This window comes from Pristiophorus japonicus, chromosome 6 (genome assembly GCF_044704955.1).
Source record: "Pristiophorus japonicus isolate sPriJap1 chromosome 6, sPriJap1.hap1, whole genome shotgun sequence".
NCBI classification, from domain to species: domain Eukaryota; kingdom Metazoa; phylum Chordata; class Chondrichthyes; family Pristiophoridae; genus Pristiophorus; species Pristiophorus japonicus.
The window spans coordinates 80,735,213-80,754,438 of NC_091982.1; the positions used below are offsets into that span (position 1 = coordinate 80,735,213).

General features: G+C 45.2%; 1 protein-coding gene across 1 annotated transcript in view; it reads right to left on the reverse strand.

Moving 5' to 3' along the window:
- LOC139266134 (amine oxidase [flavin-containing]-like) overlaps positions 1 to 19,226 on the reverse strand; it is an 89,124-nt gene that overhangs the window by 49,668 nt on the left and 20,230 nt on the right. The window contains exons 4-5 of the mRNA XM_070883980.1: positions 13,069 to 13,173; positions 8,079 to 8,170 (exon numbers count right to left, since the gene is read on the reverse strand). Coding sequence (XP_070740081.1) covers positions 8,079 to 8,170; positions 13,069 to 13,173 — 197 coding nt within the window. The remainder of the gene's footprint in view (positions 1 to 8,078; positions 8,171 to 13,068; positions 13,174 to 19,226) is intronic.

Consider the following 19,226-nt stretch of genomic DNA (forward strand, 5'->3'; position numbering starts at 1 on the left):
GATGCCAATGGTCCTCTCTATTATGCTGCGCGTCGCAATGTGCGACATGTTGTATTCCCGGTCAGCTTCTGTCGGATTACGCTTAGGGGCGTCATGAGCCAGGTGGCGAGGCCATACCCTTTGACCCCAGCAGCTAGCTATGCCCTTCTGGCTGCTGCTGAAACATGGCAGATATAGCGCTCTCATGTAGGATGAACTCATCATGGGTGCTCCCAGGGTATCTCACATCAACTGCCATAATGCGATGCATGTCGTCACACACGAGCTGCACATTCACGGGGTGGAAGCCTTTTCTGTTCCTGTACATCTCGGAATCCTCCAAAGGTGCTCGCAAGGCGATGTGGATACAATTAATGCAGCCCTGAACCTTTGGGAAGCCAGCAATCCTGGAGAAGCCCACAGTCCTGTCACCCCTTGCCTGGGCGGTCATGGGGAACTTTATGTAGTCATTCCTCCGGGCATGTAGTGCAGCAGTCACCTGCTGAATGCAGATATGTGTTGCATGTTGAGAAATGGCACACACATCCCCAGTTGTGGCCTGGAATGATCCAGATGCATAAAATGAAAGTGCAGCTGTAGCCTTTACTTCAACTAACAAAGCAGACCTCCTGATGCTTCTAAGTTGCAGGTCTGCTTTTACTAGCTCACAGAGCTCGGTTACAACTTCTTTGCAGAAATGCAGCCTTCTCACACAGTCTGCATCACTCAGGTGCAGGTATGAACGCCTGTCCCGATATACCCGATGTGGGTAAGGCTCCTGCCCATCATCCTACGTGCTCTGAGGTTCCTCAGGTGATGATGTCAAATCAATCTTCTCCTCCGCAGCACAATCACGCAGAAGTCTTGCACGAGGTATGGCATTGTCAATATTGCCCCCATAATTTAACTGTAGCTTTGCAAGAAGCTCAAAACAGCAGGACAAAACTGTTATGTATGTAATAACTCGATAGACTGAATACTGTAAACCAACACATGTACAAATCTGGCTCTGCTTTATTCGGGCCCACGAAGGCTTGCCTTTTATACCTGGGCCGCACTCAAGTGCGTACATCCCAATGACCTCCGACAGTGGTGCCACCTGGTGGCTAGTAGCCCCAAGCATACATACATGACAATATCCCCCTTTAAGATATTAGTAACAGTCTTTTTACAAATTGAGACGCTCCGAGGCTTTCCACTCCTGAGTTGATCGTCTTAGTTCAACTCCAGCCTTGGGCGAGTGTTCTGAGTCTGTTATGACTGGGGGTTGGGTAGCCGATCTGATGGGAGTGGCAATGACCATGTCAGGGATTGAAAGACCAGATTCATTGATGACAGCAGAGTCCTCTGATGACTGAGGGAAGGTTGGTTGGTCACTGATTGTGTCATCCTCAGACTGTTCCGGTTCATCCGTGTGCTGCAACTTTATCTGATCAACAGTTTCCTGCATGTTTGTCCATTCTTGAGCTTGATGATAAACATTCTGATACCCTCCTTGGCTGTAACAGTACCGGCGATCCACTTGGGACCTTGACCATAATTTAGTACATACACAGGATCATTAATAGAAATGTCGCGTGACACGGCAGCGCGATCATGATACCACTGCTGACTTTGACGTCTGTATTCAACATGATCATTCAAGTCAGGGTGGACAAGAGAGAGCCTGGTCTTGAGACCTCTCTTCGTCAATAGTTCAGTAGGGGGGAGCCTGGTAAGCGTGTGGGGTCTTGTCCTGTAACTAAGCAATATGTGTGACAAGCGAGTCTGTAGTGAACCTTGAGTTACACGTTTCATACTCTGATGGTTTGGACAGCACGCTCAGCTTGACCATTAGATGCGGGTTTGAATGGTGCTGACCTCATATGTTTGATACCATTGAGTTTCATGAACTCTTGAAACTCCAGACTAGTGAAGCACAATCCGTTGTCGCTTACAACAATGTTGGACAGACCACGAGTGGCAAACATGACACGAAGGCTCTCAATGGTAGCTGTGGATGTACTGGATGACATGATTATACACATTATCCACTTGGAATATGCATCCACCATGACTAAAAACATCTTTCCCAAAGTCGATGTGGATCCTGGACCATGCTTTAGCTGGCCACGACCACAGACTCAGCGACGATTCCACTGGTGCTTTATTGAGCTGCAGGCAAGTGTTGCACTGATGCACACATGATTTCAGATCAGAGTCAATTCCAGGCCACCATACATGAGACCTGGCAATGGCTTTCATTATGACAATACTGGGATGAGTGCTATGTAGGTCATGTACAAATTTCTCTCTGCCTTTCTTAGGTATAACAACACGATTACCCCACAGTAAACACTCTGACTGAATGGATAGTTCGTCTTTGCAACGGTTGTAAGGTTTGGTCTCATCACCCATTTACTTGGGTATGACAGACCAATCACCACTAAGGACACAACGTTTCACAACTGATAATATTGGGTCCTGGCTGGACCAGGTCTTAACTTGATGAGCCATGACAGGAGTTCCTTCACTTTCAAAAGCATCCATGACTAACAGTAGGTCTGCAGGTTGTGGCGTCCCCACCTCCGATGTGGGCAATGGCAGACGGCTCAGTGCATCGGCACAATTCTCGGTGCCAGGTCTATGGCGAATGACATAATCATAGGCAGATAATGTCAGCGTCCACCTCTGGATGCGGGATGATGCATTGGTATTGATAACTTTGTTTTCCGAAAATAATGAAATGAGTGGCTTGTGATCTGTTTCCAATTCAAACCGAAGACCAAACAGGTACTGATGCATCTTTTTAACCTCATACACATAGGCTAATGCTTCATTTTCTACCATGCTGTAGGCTCTTTCCACCTTTGACAAACCTTTAGAAGCATATGCAACAGGTTGTAGTTTACCTGACTCACTAGCTTGTTGGAGCACGCAACCAATTCCATATAACGAAGCATCACAGGCCAATACTAGGCGCTTACACGGATCATAATGAACCAGCAGCTTGTTAGAGCAAAGCAGATTAGTAGCTTTCTCAAAAGCTCTGTCTTGAGACACACCACAAACTCAGTTATCGCCTTTTCTTAGCAGCATGTGCAGTGGCTCTAATAAAGTGCTCAATCTAGGTAGGAAATTACCGAAGTAGTTGAGTAGACCAAGGAACGAACACAACTCCGTCACATTCTGAGGCTTGGTTTTTTGATGGCCTTGGTTTTCGAGTCCATAGGCCTGATGCCGTCAGCAGCAATTTTCCTCCCCAGGAATTCGACTTCCGGTGCTATGAAGACGCACTTTGAGCGTTTCAGTCTGAGTCCCACTTTGTCCAGACGATGTAGAACTTCTTCCAGGTTGTTCAGATGTTCAGCGGTGTCACAACCTGTGACCAGGATGTCATCTTGGAACATGACGGTTCTGGGGACGGACTTCAATAGACTCTCCATGTTCCTCTGAAATATGGCTGCAGCCAAGTGAATTTCGAAAGGACACCTGTTGTAGATAAACAGTTCTTTATGAGTGTTGATGCACATAAGTTTCTTCGACGTCTCGACCAGATCCTGTGTCATGTAGGCCGACATCAGATCCAGTTTAGTGAATGACTTCCCCCGGCTAGCGTTGCAAACAGGTCATCAGCTTTTGGTAACGGGAATTGAACCTGTTTCGAAACTCGGTTGATCGTAACCTTGTAGTCTCCACAAATCCTGACAGTGCCATCATTCTTCAACACAATGGGACTGGCCCATTCGCTAAATTCAACTGGTAATATGACCCCTTCACGCTGGAGTCTGTCCAGTTTGATTTCGACCTTCTCCCTCATCATCTACGGAACCGCCCGAGCTTTATGATGGACGGGTCTTGCATCTGAGTCCATGTGGATCTGCACTTTGGCTCCCGTAAATTTGCCGATGCCTGGTTCAAACAGCGAAGGGAACTTGCTCAGCACTTGAGCACATGGAGTATCATCTTCTAACAACAACCCTTTGCTATCGTTCCAATTCCATTTGATTTTTTCTAGCTAATTCCTGCCGAACAGCATTGGACCATTGCCTGGAACAATCCATAATGGTAAATCATGAACCGCACCATCATACGACACCTTGACTACTGCACTGCCAATCACCGTTATGAGTTCTTTAGTGTATGTACGTAACTTGGCATTGACTGGACTCAGCTTAGGCCTCACTGCCTTAATGTTCCACAGCTTGTCGAATGGCCTCTGGCTCATTATTGATTGACTCGCACCCGTGTCCAATTTCATCGGTACCTGCACACCGTTAAGTTTCACATTAATCATTATCGGTTGGCTCTTTGTTAGAAACGAATACTGTCAATCCGCTTCCTCCTCTGGTATCTTGGATTGCATATCCGGATCCACGCTATACTGGTCATCATCCTCCATGTGGTGTGTCGCAGCATGCTTGCTCAGTTGCGGACACATGCGCCGGAGATGCCCCAGTCTCGAACAACCTTTATAAATGTACTGTTTAAGCCGACACTGATGAGACCGATGATTGCCCTCACAACGCCAACACGGTGAAAACAGATTCATTCCCGTTAGCGGACTTTAGGCAACCACAGGTTTCGCATACGCAGTCGAATAGGCCCTGCCATATGCAGCTCTGCCAAACGATGATACAATCTTGTTTACAGTACTTGCGAGTTCTGATTTTCCGATGCTATCTGCTTTAAGTTTTTGTCCGTCGTCATGCATGCTCGGGCAATCGTGGTGGCCTTGCTCAAGTCCAGCGTCTCCGCCGCCAGCAGCTTACGCAGGATCACCTCGTGGTTGATGCTGATTACAAAGAAGTCCCGCAGCATGTCTCCCAATGCATTTTCGAACTTACATGGTCCAGCTAGATGTCTTAGGTCGGCAACAAATTCCGACACATCCTGGCCCTCAGAACGAACATGCGTGTAGAATTGATATCGTGAGATGATGATGCCTTCTTCTGGTTTGAGATGGTCACGTACCAGAGCACACAATTCCTCATAGGCCTTGGCCGTTGGACTTGCGGGTGAGAGAAGATTCTTTATGAGTCCATAGATTTTTGGACCGCAAACCGTGAGGAAGACCACCCTGCGCCTAACTGCATCAGTGGGTTCCTCCATTTTGTTGGCCACGAAGTACTGGTCCAGGCGAGCTACAAAATCTGCCCAGTCCTCTCCCTCCACGAATCTCTCCAGAATTCCAATTGTGCTCATTGTTTGCATGCAAAGGTTCTTAAGTTACCTCGTCGCCAAATGTTATAGATGTAATAACTCGATAGACTGAATATTGTAAACTAACACAGGTTCGAACCTGGCTCTGCTTTATTAGGGTCCAATGTGATTACATTACATGATGGCTTGCCTTTTATACCCGGGCCGCACACACCTGCATACAGCTCAATGACCTCCGACAGTGGCGCCATCTGGTGGCTAGTAATTCCAAGCATACATACATGATAAAAACACTCCCACCTTCTTTCCTGTCTCTCTCCCCAAGGTGGGTGCCCTTGGATGGACCACACCCTGGTCTGCGCATGTGCAATAAGCTTGCTTAGAATGGGAAGCTAGGCATTCAATGAAGAAACAAAGTCAAATGCAATTGTTTAATTTTTGATGTTTTTCAAAGTACAACGCCACCACTGAACATCTCCTCAACGGGCTCGAGAGTCGGAGCGTCAGCCAGCAGAATCGCTCCCTCGCCCAGATACAGGGGCTTGGCTTCCACCACCGCACCACCCCCCCCTCCCCGGGCTTCGAAGCCAAGCCCCGAGTCCCTGTGTCCGGGCGAGGGAACAATTCTGCCGGCTGATGCTCCAACCCTCGAGCCCGGTGAGGAGACATTCGGTGATGACGTGGTACTTTCAAAAAAATCAAAAATTGAACAATTGTATTAGACTTCCATTTTCTCCCTTTTGACTTTGAAAAAATTAAGCTTCATGATGCATATTCTTTGCCTTCTTGACTCCCTCCAAAACTTCACCTAAAAACAATGGTGTCTTTCTGCGACGATTTTTAATGTGTGCTGCTTTTCTTAAGTGCCGAGAAGGTTTTTTGGGAGTGGTCACATACGCCGTCCGAGGAAAAATGTAAGTTGGCCAAACTTGCTTAAATATGAAAAACTGGCGCAGACATCAGGTTACGCCCCCACGACGCAAAAAATCATAACCTAAAAAAATCGTACCTTACTGAGTTACACCGGCGCAGAAACTTTGGGGAAACTTTGAGATTTTAATTTGCTCCAAAAAAAACGGTGCACGCCAAAAAAATGGCGCAGACAACTGGGGAAAATTGAGCCCAATGTTCTTCAGTTTCAAGTCATTTGAGTTTCTGCTCAACTTTTTCCTTGAGTGCATATGGTATGAGATATGGCTTGCAGTAAACTGGTCTTGTGTCCTTCTGCACTCTGACACTCACCTTGAAGTCTTGGATCAGATTGCCTGTTTCACGGAACACTTTCGGATACTGCTTGATGACATAAAATTTTGTTTCCACACAAAAAATCTCATTCCAATCCAGCTTCAGTGATCAGAACCAATTTCTACCTATCAAGGCAGGCTTGGCTCCTGCCACTATTATGAGAGGAAAGCTCTGATACTGATCCTTGTATTTCACCAGTAGGGTGACACAGGGATTATCTCTCCCGAGTAGCCTCGCAGCTCTACCTTCGATTTCTCTAGTCAATAACCACACAACTTGTCGAGATATAGCGATTCCGATACTATGCTCACAGTTGCACCAGCGTCGATTTCCATGGGTATCCTGGTTCCTGTGACGTCTACTTGGATGACAATATTTCGCAAATCACTGTTAGATACCTTCATGCTCCAGATGACATGAATGTCTAAAAACTCCTCATCCTGCTGCTTCTCTTCAACACCATGATATGCCCCAACAACAGCATCACCAGGCACACTAACCTTCTCCGCAATCAACGGATGCTGCACAGGACACAGGGCATCAGCACCTGACCACATTTTTGCCTGAGATGCCATGTTCAGATTTACTTCACTTGGCACCGCACACCCTGGCTGACACATGTGCCAGATTGGCACCACCCAACACCAGCACCATAAAGGATCCCTACAAAGCCCAAGCCATCCCTTTCACACTCATCAGCATTGCAGGGGACACCATTATGTCTCCCCATTCACTGCAACTCACTAAGCCACTTCCAAATGTGTACACACATATCTGTCCAAGAACGCAAAGTGTTGAAAATAAAGGTTTCAATGTTTGACACCACAATAACTGAAACTTTACGTGAACATTGCATAAAACATCTATGTATCTATCCTTGGGTGTTGTTAGTTGGTATGAGTGGACTAAGATGGGGGTGAGTGTGAGGGGTGGTTAGCGAGATGGGGAAATGATAATGTAGATAGAGAGGGATGGGTGGAGATGCAAGGTAAGTTGGTGTGAGTAAGGATGTGCAGGAGTAGGGTAGGGAAGGCAGAGTGATGGGGATGTGATGAGAGGTACAGCAGGATGAGGTTGAATGTGGCTTTATCCAAACGTTGCCTGATTTACTGAGATCATTAAAAGGTTTGTGCCACTGCACCCAGCTCCTCCTGACCACATCCCTGCTTGTGTCCTCCTCTGCAATGTGCAATCAGAGTGTGTTGATGTCCTGGGGAGGTCTCTTCCGCCCATGGGAAGGGATGAGGACCTCCCTCTGTGCTGTAACTCCCTCTATAAGCATATGGAGGGAGTCATGGGAGAGCCTGGGTACAGCCCTGCACCTCTGTGCAGTGCTTGTCAATGTTTACAGCACCTCAATGCTGTAGAACGCTGACAGCACAAATGTCAACATAAAGTTGGCCATGGTCCTTTTAAGGAAACCGGCTGATGTTGCATCATCAAATGACATCACCAGACCCGTTTCCTCTAATTGGCCTGGAAATGCAGTGGGTGGGCTTAACAAGGGGAAATTCATTTCAGAGGCCGGAATGGAGTCAGGACCTGCCACCGATGTCGCCTGCCAGGGACCCACCGAGGTTTGTAATAATCACAGCCTCTGAGACGAAGCTTTTAAAAGTTATAAGTTATCAGACTGACTGGTGTTCCTTCTGTTCAGGGGTCAAAGATTACTGTCACAAACTGTTAGCAGCCTAACATCAGGAGTTACTTACCTCGTCCAGCAAAGTTTATCAATTAACTCTTTCATGGTCATGTTATCCCATTCCTCTGCACGTTGAGCACTCCATGGTGCATCTGCAGGAATCTAAAAATATTAAGTTAATAATCATTACAATATACAGATAATGTGGGGCTGAGTTAGGATACAGAAACAGAAACAGAAAATAGGTGCAGGAGTAGGCCATTCGGCACTTGGAGCCTGCACCACCATTCAATGAGTTCATGGCTGAACATGCAACTTCAGGATCCCATTCCTGCTTTCTCGCCATACCCCTTGATCCCCCTAGTAGTAAGGACTACATCTAACTCCTTTTTGAATATATTTCGTGAATTAGCCTCAACAACTTCCTGTGGGAGAGAATTCCACAGGTTCAACACTCTCTAGGTGAAGAAGTTTCTCCTCATCTCGGTCCTAAATGGCTTACCCCTTATCCTAAGACTGTGACCCCTGGTTCTGAACTTCCCCAACATTGGGAACATTCTTCCTGCATCTAACCTGTCCAAACCTGTCAGAATTTTAAACGTTTCTATGAGATCCCCTCTCATTCTTCAGAGAAAACAAGCCCAGGTGATCCAGTCTTTCTTGATAGGTCAGTCCCGCCATCCCGGGAATCAGTCTGGTGAACCTTCGCTGCACTCCCTCAATAGCAAGAATGTCTTTCCTCAAGTTAGGAGAGCAAAACTGTACACAATACTCCAGGTGTGGCCTCACCAAGGCCCTGTACAACTGTAGTAACAACTCCCTGCTCCTGTACTCAAATTCCCTCGCTATGAAGGCCAACATGCCATTTACTTTCTTAACCGCCTGCTATACCTGCATGCCAACCTTCAATGACTGATGTATCATGACACCCAGATCTTGTTGCACCTCCCCTTTTCCTGATCTGTCACCATTCAGATAATAGTTTGTCTCTCTGCTTTTACCACCAAAGTGGATAACCTCACATTTATCCACATTATACTTCATCTGCCATGCATTTGCCCACTCACCTAACCTATCCAAGTCACTCTGCAGCCTCATAGCATCCTCCTCGCAGCTCACACTGCCACCCAACTTAGTGTCATCCGCAAATTTGGAGATACTACATTTAATCCCCTCGTCTAAATCATTAATGTACAATGTAAACAGCTGGGGCCCCAGCACAGAACCTTGCGGTACCCACTAGTCACTGCCTGCCATTCTGAAATGTACCCATTTACTCCTACTCTTTGCTTCCTGTCTGCCAACCAGTTCTCAATCCATGTCAGCACACTACCCCCAATCCCATGTGCTTTAACTTTGCACATTAATCTCTTGTGTGGGACCTTGTCGAAGGCCTCCTGAAAGTCCAAATATACCACATCAACTAGTTCTCCCTGGTCCACTCTACTGGAAACATCCTCAAAAAATTCCAGAAGATTTGTCAAGCATGATTTCCCTTTCACAAATCCATGCTGACTTGGACCTATCATGTCATCTCTTTCCAAATGCGCTGCTATGACATCCTTAATAATTGATTCCATCATTTTACCCACGACCGATGTCAGGCTGACCGGTCTATAATCACCTGTTTTCTCTCTCCCTTCTTTTTTAAAAAGTGGGGTTACATTGGCTACCCTCCACTCCATAGGAACTGATCCAGAGTCTATGGAATGTTGGAAAATGACTGTCAATGCATCCACTATTTCCAAGGCCACCTCCTTAAGTACTCTGGGATGCAGTCCATCAGGCCCTGGGGATTTATCAGCCTTCAATCCCATCAATTTCCCCAACACAATTTCCCGACTAATAAGGATTTCCCTCAGTTCCTCCTTCTTACTAGACCCTCTAACCTCTTTTATATCCGGAAGGTTGCTTGTGTCCTCCTCAGTGCTAAGATTTGCTCAGAGATCCAGCCCAGGGAGAGAAAAAACAAAGGCCTCTTTGCTCTGGTATATTATCTAAATTATAACATTCTTCTTTAATTTCAGGGATATAAATCATAGAAACATAAAAACATAGAAATTTACAATGCAGAAGGAGGCCATTTCGGCCCATCGTGTCCGTGCCGGCCGACAAAGCGCCGCATAGCCTTCGATCAGCAGCCCTGAAGGTTACATATAAACCTATGAACAATGGCGGACAGGTAAAGAGCATCTGACCCAACCAGTCCACCCCACAAATCCGTGCTGACTGTCCCTGATTAATCCTTGCCTTTCTAAATGTAGATTTATCTTGTCCTTCAGGACTTTTTCAAATAATTTTCCCACCACTGAGGTTAGTCTGACGGGCCTGTAATTATTCAGCCTAGCCCTTTCTCCCTTCTTAAACAAGGGTACCACATTAGCAGTCCTCCATGCCTGAATCCATAGAGGACTGGAAAATGATGGTCAAAGACTCTGCTATTTCCTCTCTTGCTTCACTCAAAAGCCTGGGATGCATTTCATCCGGGCCTGGGGACTTATCCACTTTCAAAGCTGTCAACCCACAATACCTCCTCTCTCACTATGTCTATTTTGTCCAGAATTTCACACTCCTCCTCAATAGCATTTTCGATATTGCCCCTTTCTTTTGTGAAAACAGATGCAAAGTATTCATTAAGAACCATACTCACATCTTCCACCTCCACACACAGATTATCCTCATGGTCTTTAATAGGCCCTACCCTTTCTATAGTTATCCTCTTGTTCTTCGTATATTTATAGAACATCGTTGGGTTTTCCTTGATTTTACTTGCCAAGAATTTTTCATGCTCTCGCTTAGCATTCTTAATATTCTTTTTAATTTCACCTCTGAACTTCTTATATTCCCCCAGAGATTCTACAGTATTTAGCTGTCATATGACATAAGCGTCCTTTTTTTTTTATCCTCCCCTATAAGTCCCTAGTCATCCAGGGGGCTCTAGAATTGTTATTCCCACCCTTTTTCTTTAAGGCCACATGTTTGGCCTGAGCCCTCCGGATCTCCTCCTTGAATGCTTCCCACTGTTCCGACACTGATTTACCTTCAAGTAGCTGTTTCCAGTCCACTGTGACCAAATCACTTCTCAACTTAGCAAAGTTAGCTTTTCCCCAATTTGGGACTTTTATTCCTGGGCTATCCTTGTCCTTATTCATTACTACCTTGAATCTGACTGAATTATGGTCACTGGCACCCAAGTGCTCTCCCACTGTTACCTCTTCCACCTGTCCAGCTTCATTTCCCAAAACAAAATCCAGAATTGCCCCCTCCCGTGTTGGGCTTGTTACATACTGACTAAAAAAGTTCTCTTGAATGCATTTTAGGAATTCTGCACCCTCTATACCCTTCACACTATATTTGTCCCAATCAATATTAGGATAGTTGAAATCCTCTACTATTACTGCCCTGTGGTTTTTGGACTCCACAGAAATTTGCCTACATATTTGCTCTTCTATCCCTCCCACTGTTTGGGGGTCTATAATACACATCCAGCAGGGTGATCGCCCCTTTTTTTATTTGTCAGTTCAACCCATGGCCTCATTTGATGATCCCTCAAACATATCATCCCTCCTCACTGCTGTAATAGTTTCTTTAATCAATACCACGACGCCCCCCCCACCCCCCACATTTTAACCCCCCTCTCTGTCCTGTCAAAAAATCCTATAACCAGGAATATTGAGGTGCCAAACCTGCCCCTCTTTCAGCCATGTCTCTGTAATGGTTATAATGTCTACCTGTGCTCTCAGCTCATCCATCTTATTCGCTATACTCCTTGCATTGAAATATATACTATTTAGCACAGGAAGTCCTCCTTGATTACTGCTTACTAACCCTTGTTTCCTCTGTCTTACAGATTCACTTTCTACATTCTTGCCTTGCAATTTGAGCTTTACTTCCTTCCCTATTGAATTTGCTCTCAGGTTCCTATCCCCTTCCCAAGAGAGAAAGCAATTGATTACAAAATTCGGGGGTTGGGGAGGGCATAAGTCAGGAATTCCACTTTTGTGGAGCCAGGAGTTTCTGGTAGGGCCAAGGTTCTGCTGGAGAAGCACACTGGCCTAAACTCAGTTTCAGACAGGCTGAATAAGCACCTGTGCTCATAGTGGCAGCCACATGTAAATGAAGTAGCTAGGACAAGATTGTGTAACCTCCGCATACTAATTTCTCCTTGAGAATGTATGCAATTCTTTAAACGGCACAATTTGTCAGGACCCATTCATCAAGGCAATGGTACTTGGTTAAAGCGATACAGTTCAACTGAGATTGTCTGTGACCATATCTAGGGACCCACAGCAGCCCTTGGAAAATTGTAATCACTTTATAGTCAGGAAGCCTTTGTTACTCTTGGAAATCATTCTATTTCAACACAGTTACTCAGCTAGGATCGGAGGGCTGCATAATGGGTTTCCTACTAGAAATCCCATTTTACAGGATCGGTATGCAGGAGAAGGAGGAAAAGGAGCAGGAGGCTGGAAGAGAAGCCAGATTAATCAGATAGCATCAGAGAATAGCCAGATCATCCTAACACTACCCGTGATCCCAAGAGCTCTGTCTCAGGAGGTTGAGCTTCAATCACAGCACGGAAGGCTTTCACCAGGGCACAAAACGTGACTACAACTGTCAACTTTTATCCCACAGGCTTATTCCAGGGAGCCACAGGAGGAATTTTCATCTATCTTTCGTCAGCTTGGCAAATTATTCCTCTATAACGCAAGTCGCCAATGCCTTCTTTGCCAGGGCATCTCAATCTATAGAGAGTGGACCATCAAATGTTTCAGAATCGCCAGATTCCCCAGCGTTGTGGGAGCTGTTGATTCATGCTTCTATCATTGTGTTCTCAGATATAAACCCCCAGATTTATATCAACCAGTAAGATTTCAATCAGCCACTAGGTCCCTCTCAGTGTGTCCAATACCTGGTTAATGACCAGTACAGGTTGCCGCACTAACTATATACCCAGAGGAGGCCCAAGAAGGGAAAATGTAGGCACTGGTAGACAGTAAAAATAAACATATGTGACTTTTACAACACAGAATACTTCTAGAAAGAAGCAAGCCTGTCACCTCCTTTCCCATTTCATCCAGAGTTCTCCAGAGGTTATTGTAATCCATGAAAGCAATCGGGTTCCACACAGGAGGAAATGGCCCATTAAATGGGTAAGACCTTCCCTGCAAAAGAAGACAGTAAATGTAATGGAAACTGCTCATGCTGAACAATTCAATATATGTGTGTGTGTGTCTTGTACTAATGAATATCTAGTCGAGCACTCGACATAGATTCATTACTCAGAGATGACCGATAAAACGATAAAATACTAGATATATGCCTATTACTCAGAGATTCCCAATAAGAACATAAGAACATAAGAAATAGGAGCAGGAGTAGGCCATACGGCCCCTCGAGCCTGCCCCGCGATTCAAAATGATCATGGCTGATCTGATCATGGACTCAGGTCCACTTCCCTGCCCGCTCTCCATAATCCCTTATTCCCTTATCGTTTAAGAAACCGTCTGTTTCTGTCTTAAATTTATTCAATGTCCCAGCTTCCACAGCTCTCTGAGGCAGCGAATTCCATAGATCCACAACCCTCTGAGAGCAGAAATTTCTCCTCATCTCAGTTTTAAATGGGCGGCCCCTTATTCTAAGATTATACCCTCTAGTTCTAGTCTCCCCTATCAGTGGAAACATCCTCTCTGCATTCACATTGTCAAGCCCCCTCATAATCTTATACGTTTCCATAAGATCACCTCTCATTCTTCTGAACTCCAATGAGTAGAGGCCCAACCTACTCAACCTTTCCTCATAAGTCAACCCCTTCATCTCCGGAATCAACCTCGTGAACCTTCTCTGAACTGCAAAGCAAATATATCCTTTCATAAACATGGAAACCAAAACTGCATGCAGTATTCCAGGTGTGGCCTCACCAGTACCCTGTACACCTGCAGCAAGACGTCCCTACTTTTATACCCAATCCCCTTTGCAATAAAGGCCAAGATTCCATTGGTCTTCCTGATCACTTGCTGTACCTGCATACTAACCTTTTGTGTTTCATGCACAAGTACCCCCAGGTCCCGCTGTACTGCAGCACTTTGCAATCTTTGTCCATTTAAATAATAACTTGCACTTTGATTTTTTTCTGCCAAAGCGCATGACCTTACACTTTCCAACATTATACTCCATCTGCCAATTTTTTGCCCACTCACTTAGCCTGTCTATGTCCTTTTGCAGATTTTTTGTGTCCTCCTCACCCATTGCTTTTCCTCCCATCTTTGTATCGTCAGTAAACTTGGCAACGTTACACTCGGTCCCCTCTTCCAAGTCATTAATATAGATTGTAAATAGTTGGGTTCCCAGCACTGATCCCTGCGGCACCCCACTAGTTATTGATTGCCAACCTGAGAAGTAACCATTCATCCCGATCATCTCAATCTGAATGATTACACACTCATTACTCAAACATATTCAGCACTGTGCTGCTATATACCTGGCACTCAGAAATACCCAATGCTGCACTAGACATGTATATGTTACTTAGGGATACCCAGTACTGTGCTGGTTACATACCATATTATTCAAGATTACCCATTACTGTGTTGGATATGTACTTGTTACTCAAGGATACACAGTGAAGCACTGATTGCGCAACCAATAGTCAGATATATCTAGTACTGTGTTGCTAATGTCTCTATTTTTCAAGAGAAACTCTGCTGGATATGTACTTGTTACTCAGAGACACCCACTATTGTGCCGAATATGTATTGACTATTCAGAGATTCTCCCTATTGCACTGGATACCTATTACCCAGAGGTACAGTATTTTTCGCTATGCTATTCATGTCAACTTTTAAAGGTTTCTGATTTATGCTAATGCATGCTCATAAAATGCAACTTTAGTTCCTTCAAATGGATAATTTGAACACATAATATATTACGAAGCCAGACAGACCAGAAAGCTCCAGGATTGATTCCCAGTCTGCGTTGAGTTAGCTGATCTTCAGGATAGTAATGGTGAACGTCAATTCACTGCAGTGCTCTTGGATTAAGGGAGGATTTGAATTAGCCTGTAGTCCCACTCATACAATAGCAAGAGGTAACACCTTCAGGAGAAGAGAGCAAGAACTGGTGGGGATAGTGGACAGATATTTTAAAAATGGAGTTCCTTATGAGCTAAGCAGCTCTGTTAACATTTCAGTAATTCGATATAATTTGAAGACAAACTGTATCCTGAATTCCCAAAATGATGGCCTGGTCTGGCAATCACTACAGGGACACTTTTAAAGATGAGTGGGACCGGTGCAGCCAAGGGCTGAGGCAGACGGGAAGCCCTCCGGCCCTCCGCAACTCCCGGACCTCATCTACATAATCGGAGGAAGTCTCCCATGTAAACCCAGCAGGAAAAGCTATATGGACGGTGGGTAGGAATGGGATTTAGGCGGCAAAGGGCCATTGCCGAGGACCCGATCGAATGGTCCCCGGCAATATGCTTGGGATGTCATTTGGAGGGGGAGGGAAGCCCTCGACAGGGGAGGCCTGAGGTTTCCTTGTGCGGCCCAGAAGAACACTCTTGCTCCTCCTGGCCCATAAAGAACCAGAATTTTGTTTTACATAGCTTACCTTTCTGAGCCTCTCCTGGCCCAGGATCCACTTCCCGACAGGTTTGGCCTGGTTTTCGCTGGGTGGGAGAGTTAAAATTCCACCCGACATCTCAAATGTGGAAACATAAACATTTTTGCTTTTAAATTATTCTACAAAATATAAATAAAAGGTAAGGAACTGCAAGGATGACATTTATTGTTTTTGCATGATATGAATCCTTGAAAGCATTGGAACACAAGTCAAACAGGCCTTTGCGTGTGCTCTTCCAAATGGGAATAACAGCCAATTCCAAAGGCAACAGGATGCAGACACTGATCAATCAGAAATTTCAACAATGTTATCAGAAATGCCACCGTACATGATGTGCCATTATCTGCAGCATCTTATCAGTGGATACAGAGAGCAGGAAGTCTCTGGCTCCTTGCCCAGCACTGTCTGATCCATGTGCTTGCCTGGAAACATGGTACTCTGTAAGTACACAGCAGGGAAACAGCAGCTCAGAAGAGAGTACAGCTCCTGTGTTTACTGCTGTAATATAACTCCGCATCCCACTTTAGCTACTGCCCGAGGTTTGCATCCTAACCATTCATCATGGCGAGGCCTTCATGTCACTTACACTAATTTTACTTTTCTATTTTATGTTTCTCATTCATGTTCATACACAGGAAATCAGACTTAACTGATGCCATATTATCACGGTCATCGGTCAGTCACAGTGACAGGGGCACACTATTGTAGGCGCACTTGATCGTGTTGAATAGTTCAGTCGGTCAGTCAACAGGGCTGCACTACTGTCTGGTTTAGTCAGTCAATCACACAGTGACACAATCTTTGTGGGGTTCAGTTAGTCTAACAGCGACGCCCAACTAAACTAGAAAACTAGCAAGAGCTGAGAAACAGCATCAAAAAAGCTGACAACTCAAGAACAGCCAGACATGTGAAAACAAATAATTACACAGGCTTCGTAACTTAAGTAGTAGGTATTCACTTGTATCGGGGGGGAGGGGACATAAGTACATGAAAGGTTGAAGGCAAATTGTAAATGTTTAAGGCACAAAAGCGGTGATGCATTTCTAGGAATGTTTGGGACATAATACCCCAGAAAATTTTGATATTTTATATTAAATAATGCCTTCTGGTTCATTTTAAGCACTTTTATAGTCACAATTAATAGAAAGCACATAAAAAGGTGTAATTTGGTTTTCAACAGATCATATGGGCCACAGTTAACACACTGGAACAGGTCCCTGTAACCTCCCCACTCTGCTGCCAATGCTAATGACCAAGCTGGTCTCAGTATATTGTAGGTCTATCTTTATAGAGGTCACAATCCTGGCCATTAGCATTGAGCACAGCACGGAGAGGAGACAGGTTGTTCTGGTGTGTTAGTCACTGAATTCATTAAGCTGTGGGACTGGAGGTGTAGAAGGTGGTGGGAGAGCTGCACTCACTTTTGTCAGCAAATACTGATGCACTGATCAATCCCTCAAAATGCTGCACAAAACATGGACAGCTGGCATGTATGCAACAGAAATACTCTCTTGGTATGCAGTGAATCATTCACAAAACAAGCTGCACTATCATTGGGTTCAGTCATTCCCATGGCAACAATCTCAATTAATATAGGGTTCAGTCAGTTATACCAGGACAAGGCTGTGTTATCAGAAGGAATTGGTCAGTCATGCAGCAACAGAGCTGTGCTGCATAAAACTAAAATCTACGCTTTTAAAATAAAGCAATACAATGGGCAGATACAAACATCAATAAACCACGCATAAGAAAGTAGCTTTGGAGAGGATGGGGCCAAAATTCAGTGCAGGCAGATTATCGGTGGCTATTGGATCCAAATTCAGCTTTTTGACCACAAAAAAGTGTTCAACATCGCCACCAGAGTTGGCGGTGACCCACACCGTTGCAAGACCTCCCGGGCCGAATCGATGTCGGGGCGGTCAGTTGAGCCCAAAGCGGCGGCCATTTGATTTTGATGAATGTCTGCCGCAAACGGGCAGTAACGGTCCTTCCTGGGACCGTGAATTTTGGGGCCAATATTTGCAGAATGAGTGCTCATCAGTCCTGAGAGAATTGTCCGAGTGCTTGGGTGACCAAGAGACAAGGCAAGAGCAGGAAGGTAGTGCAGGAGTCCCCTGTGGTCATCTCCCTCCAAAACAGATATACCGTTTTGGATACTATTGGGGAGATGACTTACCAGGGGAAGGCACCAGCAGCCAGATTCATGGCACCATGGGTGGCTCTGCAGGACAGAAGGGCGGGAAAAAGAGTGGATGAGCTATAGTGATAGGGGACTCTATTGTAAGGGGAATAGATAGGAGTTTCTGCGACCGCAATCGAGACTCCAGGATGGTATGTTGCCTCCCTGGTGCAAGGGTCAAGGATGTCTCAGAGTGGCTGCAGAGCATTCTAGAGAGTGAGGGTGAACAGCCAGTTGCCATGGTACATGTAGGTACCAAAGTAATAGGCAAGAAGCGGGAAGAGGTCCTACAAGCTGAATTTAGGGAGCTAGGAGTGAAACTAAAAAGTAGGACCTCAAAGGTAGTAATCTCTGGATTGCTACCAGTGCCACATGCTATTCAGAGTAGAGGGAGCAGGATAGTTAGAACAAATACGTGGCTTGAGCAGTGGTGCAAGAGGGAGGGTTTCAAATTCCTGGGACATTGAAACCAGCTCTGGGGGAAGTGGGACTTATACAAAGGGGCGGTCTGCACTTGGGCAGGACTGGAACTGATGTCCTGGGTGTAACATTTGCTAATGCAGTTTGGGAGTGTTTAAACTAATATGGCAGGGGGATGGGAACCTATGAAGCGAGATAGGGCGAAGTAATATGGAGTCAGAAACAGATGGTAGAAAGGTAAAAAGCAATAGCGGAAGGCCGAGTAAACAAAGGCATGAAACAAAAAGGGCCACACTACATCATAATTCTAAAAGGACAAAGGGTGTTAAAAAAACAAGCCTGAAGGCTTTGTGTCTTAATGCAAGGAGTATCTGTAATAAGGTGGATGAATTAACTGTGCAAATAGATGTTAACAGATATGATGTGATTGGGATTACAGAGACGTAGCTCCAGGATGATCAGGGCTGGGAACTCAACATCCAGGGGTATTCAACATTCAGGAAAGATAGAATAAAAGGAAAAGGAGATGTGGTAGCATTGCTGGTTAAAGAGAAGATTAATGCAATAGTTAGGAAGGACATTAGCTTGGATGATGTGGAATCAATATGGGTAGAGCTGCAGAACACCAAAGGGCAAAAAACGTTATTGGGAGTTGTGTACATACCTCCAAACAGTAGTAGTGATGTTGGGAAGGGCATCAAACAGGAAATTAGGGGTGCATGCAATAAAGGTGCAGCAGTTATCATGGGTGACTTTAAAATGCATATAGATTGGGCTAACCAAACTGGAAGCAATACAGTGGAGGAGGATTTCCTGGAGTGCATAAGAGATGGTTTTCTAGACCAATATGTCGAGGAACCAACTGGGGGGAGGCCATCTTAGACTGGGTGTTGTGTAATGAGAGAGGATTAAATAGCAATCTCGTTGTGCGAGGCTCCTTGGGGAAGAGTGATCATAATATGGTGGAATTCTACATTAAGATGGAGAATGAAACAG